Source organism: Nesoenas mayeri (genome assembly GCF_963082525.1).
Source record: "Nesoenas mayeri genome assembly, chromosome: 1".
NCBI classification, from domain to species: Eukaryota; Metazoa; Chordata; class Aves; order Columbiformes; family Columbidae; genus Nesoenas; species Nesoenas mayeri.
This window is the reverse complement of record NC_137541.1, coordinates 86,577,121-86,588,222: the sequence shown is the minus strand read 5'-3', so window position 1 is coordinate 86,588,222 and position 11,102 is coordinate 86,577,121. Positions and strand designations below refer to the sequence as shown.

General features: G+C 41.3%; 1 protein-coding gene across 1 annotated transcript; it reads left to right on the top strand.

Moving 5' to 3' along the window:
• Positions 1–1,318: 1,318 nt before the first annotated feature.
• Positions 1,319–7,685, top strand: FAM131B (family with sequence similarity 131 member B; the record flags this gene model as incomplete). The annotated part of the gene is made up of 6 exons (XM_080362341.1): positions 1,319–1,423; positions 2,899–2,934; positions 5,354–5,447; positions 6,048–6,245; positions 6,566–6,709; positions 7,141–7,685. The coding sequence occupies exons 1-6, from the start codon at positions 1,370–1,372 to the stop codon at positions 7,683–7,685; spliced, it is 1,071 nt and encodes a 356-aa protein (XP_080218467.1). The 5' UTR covers positions 1,319–1,369.
• Between the last annotated feature and the right edge of the window lie 3,417 nt (positions 7,686–11,102).

Here is an 11,102-nt window from a genome sequence, read left to right as displayed (position 1 = left end):
AACTGCTTCTGAAACCCTCTTCCCATGACTGATCTTCATGGTCTTTCCCTGGATTCTGGGGCTGAGACTTTCCTGGAACAGTCCTAGGAGAGGCCCAGACAGGGTGTTCCTTCCCATGAGTCCATAAGCTGGGTTTCCACCTGTCATTGTGCTCCTGTGCTCCTCTGAGCATGTGGAGATGGACCTTTGGTGGGCTGATGGCTCCTGGGAATGTCCTGGGGAGAAGAAAATTGCTATTAAGAGTAAATAAAAAGCTTAAAAGCTAATGAAAATAGAACCACTTACATTCAATGGCATGTATTCCAAATAGACTAGATATTGCTGAATTGATCCCAGGAACAGATTATCACTTTGGGAGCTATATTTCTTGCCAGGTTCCAAAAGGCTCACGTTTAAAGACAGTACAACCTTTCCTCCATGACATGGAAGCAAATAACTTTTAAAAGAGTTTGAGCCTGGCACAAGGGCTGAAAGCATAGTAAATCACTAACTGGACAGAGCAGTCACACAGAGCAGTCCTGATTACTTGGCTGACTACTTAAAGTGTGCTACTTTACATTTAGTTTCACTTTTATTACTATTTAGTCTTACTTAATAATATTTTTTATCTTTATTCAGTTTTATAATTTCTATTTCATGTTATTAATACTCTGCTTTTTAATGGGTGACAATCCCAGAAAGCTATGCAAAGTGCATAGGGATCTGAGTGAACAAACAGTTGAATGTGAGAATATACTGTTAGGTTATGGCACAATGGCTTAATGTGAAGAGGAGCAACAAGATGTCTTTTAAAATAGACACAGATTTATTAAGGGGACTGGAAACACGTTCTACAGTAAGAAACCTAGAGATCTCAGTCTGTTTAGTATATCAAGAAGAAAAGTAAGTGTATAAATAATTTTATTGAATTGTAATGGCAGGTATTAAAAAGGTCTTTAATCTTTCTGAGAACAGCCTTTTTAAGTGATGATGGTTTAATATTGGAACAAAATATCAAAAGAATTAGTTCTTTCTCAGTCACATATAATGACTAGATTTTCTTTTTTTTTTTTTTTTGGAAGGGGGAGGGCTACGCTTTAGCCAAGCATACGTTATGCTAGAGGAAAAACACAAATGACTGGTCTTTATATGGAGATAACTGTATGAACTATAATGGATGATGTTGTATAGGTGGTCTGATTAAAATTTGAATGATTTAAGGCTATTGTGGCCTTAAACTGAGTTATTCTCCTGTACACTGAGCTCAGTTGGCTTAAGACTGCTAGAACCAATTGTAGTAGCATTCAGAAGCCTGACTAGCTGTGTTCCTACAGGAAACGAGGTGATTGCAGTAGACTGGAAGGGACTGAAAGATGTGGACCAAATCAATATGGACAGCACCAGCTCACTGCATGGCAGCAGCTTCCATCGACCTTCCACTGAGGTGAGTGCCTGTCCCAGATGCATTTACCTAGGGGGATCAGAAAGTTGCACTTCCTTCTGGTTTCAGAAATAGGTGTTGTGCATCACTGAGGCATCATCTGGGAGAGGACCAGAATGCACCCAAGGATCAGACTTTCATAGCTGTGCAGTTTGGCTTGCACTGTATAGACTTGAGTCACTCCCTTCACAATATCTATAGTGAGTAAGAATTTGCAAATGAAAGTGCTTTTAACTACACATGACTGGAGTGGAACAGAACATGGAAAACACTGTGGCAGTTCTGACAAGCCTATAGGTCTGCATTCCTTGAATAATGGATTAATTGAAATGTCCAGCACTATGCCTGTCCCAGCTTCTGCAGCACAGCCATAAATATTTTGAAGAAACACATTTGTCTCCATTTTGAATTTTAGGGATGCATTCAGTAGTAACTCACTGTCAATTGATTTACCATACCATGCAGTATGTTCAGGGCTGGTTCATTTGCTGTTCCGAATTATTGCAGGTTCTGCAATCTTAGGTACCTGAATTTTCAACTCTAAGGTCCAGGGTATGCAGTCATGATTAATAAAAAGATCAAAGCTATTTTAAACAGATAATATTTGAGAAGTCACGAATGATATTCACAAATAATATTAACAAATAACATGCAATTTGCAAAGCGTTAAGAAATGCTAGTATGCAGGTATTTTTATTTCCTTATTGTACCTTGCTGGCTTGGAATGCAACTTCAAGAAACTTGGGAGTTTCATGGAAGCCTGGCAGAAATTGTGGGCCCCAACCTTGTATGGAAGATTCAGTTAAATCAGATGCAGATCTAAAAGTCAATGAACACAAACTATACCTCAATGAACATTTTGATTTATGTGAATGGATACCATAGATGTAATTGATTCATCTAAATTTTCCTGAGTGTCCACATATCTCAACCAAGGTGTTGAGATGTGAGTTGTCCCAGCAGAAAGAAATGCTCTATGAATTTCTACTGTAATGCCTGATAAGGGAAATGGATCTAGTTTGCAAGGGGAAAGTGGGTCAAAATGGACAAACTGAAAGACTACAAGAGAAAATAATTTCTGCAGAAAATAATTCTGTAACTTGCTGTATTATACTCAAAATACATAGGTAGTGTAGCTCCTCCTTGTGTTAGCCTCAAAGTGATGCAACTCCCATGCAGGAGTGCCAGCACTGCAACATTTAGCGAAGAGCTGTTAAAGGGAACCCTTACAAAAAGGTGTTTATTTTTATCTCTCTTACTCTTTATATAATCCTATTCGCTATTGTAGCTTCAAACACTGTGTACCTACAGATACTATAATCAACAGCAGGGGGTGAAACCAGCTTGAAAGACACAAAGTTTTTTAAATATATCAGATGAAGTAGTGGCTGTTGGTTATGGCAAACTAATAAAGAGCTGCATGGCTGTTTGCAACTTGTTTGTTACACTAACATGATGCTCTTCTTTGCTTTCTTTAGCAAACACGGACAGATTTCTCCTGGGATGGTATCAATGTGAGTATGTACCACACCACTGTTCAAATTTCTAGTCATAGGAAGACCAGGATTTGTCTGCCATTGGATGCTGCAGAGACCAGAATGGAAACATGACTGAAGGTCATGAATTTCACTGAATTTCTGGGAAATGACTATGATTCAGAGGATGGTGATGAATTTTTGTTTGCTTCTGGGTCTTTTGCTGTCTGGCAGGTATTTAGATCTGCAGGTGGCTATTAAATTGCCTTTGTCCTCTTTAGAAGAATTGTGTGTCATTTCATAAGTTCTGTTTTTGAGATTTCTGGGCACTGCTAGATAAAAAAGGTGTCTGTCCAGCATGTTTTAAAAAGTCACTAGTCTTTGATTACAGCATAATTTGATCTTCTCCAGGAGTTTTGGGGAAATGTATCCCTCATTTTCATTTGCATATAGAAGTAAAAGAATTCTTAATATCCCCTGGGAGACATGGTCAGTACCAGTTAACTTGAATTAACAAATGGAAGAAGAAACAAGCAAACACTTTAATGGCACATGGTCCTTGTTGCTCTTAATGCCTATGCCATAAAAAGTATGTTTGTTTGTTTTTCTTTTTCACTAATACAAAACCAGCATCCTGAAAAGGGAATAATGTATATTAGTGCTCCCAAACTATTTTTTTCTGCTCAGGAGGCTTAAAAAATGCATTCATATAAATTACCTTGATAGTTTTGTACACTTGGAAGGGCAGGATTAGAAGCTCCATTTTTTGTAGTATAAGCATTTTCAAATTCCAGATACTTTCAAAAGTTTTAAATGCCTGCCATTTTCTTGTTCTTTGTGGTTTGAAAGCACTTGGGACGCTGAGTATCAAGGGGACTTATATTTTTAACTAACCCTCACCCTACTGACATCTCTTTCATTGTGGCACTTATGGCTTGGGATCTTTTGCCTAGGCTCAGTTAGAGTAACAAATTGTACAGGAAAATAATGCTGCATGCAGCAACTATCTGGAGAAATTTGTCAGTTTTTTTACTCCCTGCACCTCTGCCCAAGCTGAAAGCAAAGTACACAAAGTCATGTTTCCTTAAAGACAGTAGAAGACAGTTTCCTTACCTGCAGTTTCACATTTTCCAACCCATTCTGAATCCATGGTGCTCTTTTATAATGCAGCTCTTTCTCAGTGTAATTCCATAGATCTTCTTCGATATCAAAGCTGATTCATGAATTTCCTTACCTTCCCATTCATTCCTGCCTTCGTGTCATAGCTCTCCAACTTCTTAGTGGTAGAGACCTTCCACAGTTCACTTTCTTTTCTGGACCATTTCCATGAGGTGGCTTACAGCACAGCCCCCAGGCTGTCTTGAAATGGGTGAATACTGAACAGCAGTGCTCAGGTAGGAATGACTAGTGGGGGCACAGATGGACATTCTTCAACCAGCTTCATCACCAAAGGAAATGCAACATGGAACAAGCGTTCTCACTTTTTACTGTTCTTCCCCTGCTTTTTGACTTCTTCAGCTCACATGTTACACACAGATATTCCTGGGTCCAAAGTTACAGGATGCCTTAGCTGATCCATTTACACTCAGTTTCCAGAGAAAGTCACCTATCATATTTTGGAAATTGTCTGGGATTATATGCAGTTTGATGTCTTTATGATGCTTTCCTTTGCCTCCAACTATTTGACTCCCCAGTTTTTGCTCCACTTGCCTTTTGTGAGGTGTGTGCCTATGACCAAATGTTTGCTTCATGTCAGGATTCAAAATTTTGAGTGTCATGGTCACTATTTTTGAGTATCTCTGTGTTTGAAACATGCTGGACTTGATTTTCAGAGAGGTTGAAATGAAGAGCAGAAGTAATGCTTGTTTAGCCCTTATGAAAATTGAGCCTCATATGCAATGCCTGGCATCTCTGAAGCAGCCTGATGAATTAATCTTGAAGGTCTGTGTTTTATGATGATGTTTGTGACTGCTGCTTGTCCAAATAGTTTCCTGTACTTGTTGTTCAGGGACTGAGGATTAACATAGAGAATAAAGAGAACGTAAGCAGAACTGTAGACAGCATTTCTTTACAGGTAGTTGTAGGTGCTTGAAACAGGAGGCATCACTGATACAGTCATGTTTGTTTTATTAAGACCATATGAGAAGAAACAAAACCCAAAAAGAACATATAAAAATTAATATCTGTAGTATGATACATTACTGTGTCTTGCCTATAACGTTATCAGTTCCCCCTTGTAAGCTCCCTGAATTGTCCATCAGCCATACCTTGCAGATCTAACAAAGAGGTGGAAACAGTGCAGCATGTCTATGGAGATATGGCAGCAGCCAAAGAGAGGCTTCTCACAGCCTGCTTCTGCCTCTCCCACTGACCTTGCCTCACTCAAGACCAACACTATGCAATATCCAGTCCTGGTTATATAGCCTCTAATTTTTCCTCATATTATCTCTCTTTTCAGCTCTCCATGGAAGATACAACCTCCATCCTCCCCAAGCTGAAACGCAACTCCAATGCTTATGGGATTGGGGCTTTGGCTAAATCATCTTTCTCTGGTGAGATCCTCAAAATTTGAGTTTATCCTTGGCAGCTTCTCTCTACGGGCCTATATGCCTCTTCCCATAGCTCTCTGTTGCTCTCCCAGCTGCTCCTTTCTGACTCTTGACTTTTTGAGGCCTTAGAATCTACACCATCATGGTTCTAGATACAGAAATCTCTTAGTTGTTGCTCTTTAAAAGAACAGATTTGTCTTACTGCTGTTTGCTTCTTACCATGCACCCCAACTCAGACATCTTCAATTGCTTCCCCTCAAACAGTCTTGGGTTTAACCCTGTTTTTATTTAATTACTTTATTCACTTCCAGGCTTCATCCTTCATGCCCAACTCTGTCCAAATGGAGTCTAGGCAAGGAAGGAAATGGTCTTTCATATTTGGGGTTTCCCTTTCCCCTCACTTCTGAGAGCCAGTCCAAGGAAAGATAGAGAAACTCTCCTGGAGAGTGATACAATGAAAGGTGGGAGACACCCAACACCAGGCCTGAACCCTGTTAGGAAATGAGGGGAGAAGCTCCACTTTCAAGACAAGTAAACAGCATGGCAGACAACCCTGGAGCTGTGTAATAGCCCCTCCTTGTTTTCTAATGTCTGGCCCCTTAGGGATATCTCGCAGCATGAAGGACCATGTCACAAAGCCAACGGCTATGGGCCAAGGCCGCGTGGCTCACATGATTGAATGGCAAGGCTGGGGCAAAGGTAACAGCCAGCAGCAGCAGCACACACATGAGACAGCACGCAAAGACGCTGATGCCTACTCCGACCTGAGTGATGGTGAAAAGGAGGCTCGGTTCCTTGCAGGTAGCGCTAACTTTTTGGCATGTGTATTGGATTGGTTGGGATGTCCCAGAGCAGAATCACTGAGAGACAAAAGTGCAGTACCCTGAAAAACACACTCAGGAGAGCCTGTGCGTCATTCAGTGAAAAGAGAGAGAGATTGTGGTTGGAGTATTGCCAACAGCATGCATAGTGCAGAGGGTGAGGACCAATTGTGGGTGATGGGTATTGCAGAGATAGGATACGAGTAGGACAGTGTGACCAGGAGATGGCGTTAAAGAGAGTGGTGAGGAGTGGAGACTTTCATAGATCCCTGCTTCCCCTCACTGTCTCCTTTGGCACAGGAGTGATGGAGCAATTTGCTATTTCTGAGGCAACTCTTATGGCCTGGTCCTCCATGGATGGTGAAGATGTGAGTGTAAACTCAAACCAGGAGAACCCAGCAGGCAATTACTCTGAGAACTATCAGGAGCTAATGGAGAGCCAAGGTGAGCTCCAGTGACTCTTGTTAATCTTGAAATGCCCCTTTCCTGCTTTTGTGGTCATGTTGCTTTCTTTCCTTCTACCCTGTTCTATTCTTGTAGCCTCAATTTTTGGAACTGGGATCTAGCAGAGGCATCACCTATTTGTGGAGCTGTCCAAGGAATATTAGCTTAACAGGGAGGCTCCCAAGCCCAGTTTCTTTGCCTTTTCTAGGCACAACTGTGGCAAGCTACTAACTCTTGCAGTCAATTGTGGGTATAATCAAGTTTGTCTGCCTACTGCCTAGAACTGCCTACCACTCTTCACCCTTCTCCCCTCTAAAGGAATTATCTACCTTGTACAGTACAGTGCCATGCACAGGCATGGCACTGTCTGAATGAGCCAGCTTGGCCTAGAGAGTGTCTAACTGTGTGGTTTTTTCCTCCTTTACTTGCAGAGCATATGGCCCAGACACAGTATGATAGCTGGCCTCATTCCTATGTCTCACAGGGCATGTATTGCTTAGGTTCATCCGATGCCTGGGAGACCAGTGACCAGTCCCTCATCGCTTCCCCAGCAACTGGCTCCTATTTAGGCCAGAATTTTGACGAGTGCCAGACAAATCTTCAGGAAAGCATTTTGATGCAGAGCAGCCTTCTCCAGCAGCAACAGCTACAGCAACAGCGGCAGGAACAGAACTTCATCCAGAGCACGGGGCTGGTCCACGTGTGGCCCATGCAGACTGCTCAAAGTGGGGGTGGGGCTGAGTCCAGCACATACATGGAGGACCACATTGAGGATGAAGGGAACCCACAGCTGGAAAAGGCTCCTCTCCTAAACAAGAAACCCTCTCCAGAGGAGGATGATGCAGTGTGCCGGGACCTGGAATCACTATCTCCTCGAGAGGAGATGGAACATGCTGCACTGAGCCGCAAAGTCTCAGATGTCACCTCCTCTGGAGTGCAGTCCTTTGATGAGGAAGAGGGAGAAACAAACAACTGATGCTTTCTGTGAAGTTCACATCACTGCTGAACAAGGAGAGGGGTGGCAAGGAATGAAATTACAGGGATTCTTCTCTCCAGGTCCCCATACTTCTGAGCAGACACACCTTACATTCCTGACATTTAATTATTTTTTTAAATGAGAGAAAAATCTCAAAGTGATCAACAAATGAAGACCTCTTCTTCCTCTCTACCATGGACATGTATTTTTGATTTTCATTACTCTGGGCAACACATGTGAGGTGCTTGGAGAGATCTGGGTTGGTAAATATTTTCTAAATCTGTTTAATACAAAGTCTTGGCTGTGGATACAAACACTTCTGGTACTAGGGATGTGGCTGATGAGACAGGCTTGGTATAGGGAGTGGCTATGTAGCTAGAATACGTCTTGGCAGAATGGATGTTGCTCTGTGGGCATGGTCCCCTTTGATAGAATATATAAATATAAACTGGATTAAAATGAAGATATGGCTTTACAAATATAGATTGCACTAGTACTGTGATTGCGGCCAATACAGAGGAGAAGGCTGTATTCAATATGGACTGTACTGAGATGAAAGATTCACTGTGTAACCAGATCTTCAATAGCACCTTGATATGAAATTGTAGGCTTGGTGGATACAAACTGTGCTCCGTGGGTGTGGACCGTGCTGCAGTGCAGATGGTGGTGTTCTGTGGGCACGGCTCTGCTGTGGCATGGAAGAATGCATGTAGATATGACTCTAACTCTGCTCACAGATATTCATGCTTTGGTCTCTTTCTAATATTTCATTTATTTGTTTATCTCTTTGACATTTCTGCCTTCCCATGAGCTGGCAAGACTTGTGTGTCTTTTTGGCATTGGGCACTGGATGCCAGTGGAAAGGACATTTTCAGCTACAGAGATAGTCATAAAAAGCTGACTCTTGCAGGGGGCTTGAGAACCTGCCCATCTTGGTGCTGCTGCTGTATCCTTCTGTCTTTTCCTTTGCCAGCAGTATGGGGAGACCCAGAGAATAGGCAGGAGATCCAGGAACAGTGTGTACGGCTATGAGATAACAGATATCCAGTTTAAATTTGAGTTTTCGGTTTTTGCTTTTTTAAACTTTTTTTTATATTGCTGGGTTCCTAATGAAGCAGTTAATAGTGGGAAAGGCCTGTACTGCAGTCATCACTTAACAGAAATATTGTACCTTTCCCATTTCTGCCACTCTTGCAGTGCCAAATATCACTGGAGGAAAAGGGATAGGAGGAAGCTTTCTTCTACTTATTTCTACTTCCTGCCTATGTTTTCTTCTTATGTTTTCTTACCTCCAAGCAATTTAAATAATGCTCAGTACTTGGTCTGCTTGTTTTTCCCTCTCATCTGTTTTTTTAGGAGCGGAGAAAGCTGAGTTCATTAGTTTCCCCTATTTGTACAGGTTCTATATTTTTTGGTTTTAAAAAAAATGGTTCATTGACTAGGAGGAATTCAGTCTCTCGCAATTCCTTGTCATGTTTCTACAGACTTCCTTTGGGGCAAGAGGCATTTTCAAAAGAAATTGAACAAATGGGCTCCTTTCAGGTTCTCACCAGAAAATAAACAGGGGCAAAAGCAAAAGGAAAATATCGCACAAGACTATTTGTTTTGCTGAACAGAATCAGCAGACATTACCCAAGTACTGAGTTTTAATTGCAATACCTCTTGCAAAGAATCATGAGCAAAGCATGGGTTTAGATCAGACGCTGCATCTGAGGAGCTTGATAAAGGTATTTGCCTGGACACTGCCATACTGTCCCAGTGGCAACTCATTCTCATTTACTCTGACTCATATCTACTCTGTTTAGTTCATGATACATTTGTCTCTTATTTGCCTCCTCTTCAGACTTGGTGTATTTTTTGGATGACAGGAGAGTGATACATACTTTGTTCCTGATTCAGATTCAGCCCCAGCACATTTGCATGGAAGAATGTCTGAGGAGAATAAAATATGACCGAAGTAATATCATCAAGAGTTCAGACAGCTCCTGGCAAGCAAAGCAAGTGATGTCCAGGAATTATGAAAAGTAAGAATGCGGCTCCTAGGTAGAACTTTACCTCACTCAGCTTTCTCCTGTTTACACAGCCATCTGCATGAAGAGAGTCTCCTCTGTAAGCGCCCAAGTCTTTCCAGCCAAGTTCATTTCAAGCAGATCTATCTTCCCTCTCCATTGCACATCTAAAGACCTTTGGGATATTTACATAAGACTGGTAATTTAGTGTAGGTAAGAGAAAAAAATTTTTGTGACCATTTTTTACCCATTTGCTTGAGCTTGCTTATGTCTCTCTAAGGAGGTAGCTTTTCTCCTGAATGATCACCTTGCAATATCTCTTTAAAGATGTTTACCATTCAAGTGCTAACGTCCCCTGGGCAGGAAGGCTTGATAAAGATGATCTCCTGCAGTTCTCATAGGGCCAGTGCTAGCTCATTGTCCTGAACTGATTTGGGTCTAGCCATGAAGCATGGCCTAGGAAATCACACTAGCCAGAACAGGGAAATGGGGCAAGCACCAAGCAGATGACAAATTAGTAAGTGTTAACCTTTTCTTATTTCTTTTTTAAAAAGCCTTCAGGTAAACAAAAATGGTCAGGTATGTTCCTTTGTGGGAGAAGATTTGGTTGGCTTGTTGCTATTTTCACCAAACCATTTTGTTCCCATGTGCCTCTCCAGGACCAATCTGAATATTTATGGTAACTTTCAGAGTAGCTTCTAATGATCCCTCTCTGTTGTTTACAGGACTGGGACAAGTGAGTCAATTTGTCCAGGACTTCTTTTTCTTTTAATGTGGACATGTGGTACATTTACTAAGCTGTTTGATTGATGTCTAAAAGGTGTACATTTTCTCCATCTGCAGAGCAGTGTCAGGGAATCACCTACCTGGGAAAAAGTGTGGAAAAAAATGATCTTACAGAAAATTCTACTGAGTTCTTTAGGAAGACAAAACCTATCTGTAGAGTCTTCTAACCTCTGTGGAATTGGATAGAATTATACCTTGCTTATATCCATAACTTGATCTCTAGAAACCTGTAGATAGACTCTCATTCTCTGTGAATTCAGACTGGTTGAACACTACTGTCCATAAAAACCTTCAAGTTTACTAAATTCTATAAAGGTTTTTCATAAAGGTCTTAACTTCCTGTGAATAATAAAATGTCAGCCTTTTTCTGGAAAGGAAAAAAAAAAAAAAAAAAAGGCTATTTTCCATGACCAATGCACAATCCAAAAGAGAAATGTATCTACATTTGCTAGGAGCTTGACTGGAGAGAGCAGGTCTGCCCATCCATACTTGCTCCCTGAGTCAGCATCTGGAGCTGAACTGGAAAGGCAGTTGAATCTCTTTGAAAATTGAAAATGTTTTGTATAACTTGGCCTTTCCTTATATAACAGGCCTGCTGCTTATGTATATCCAATATTGGAGA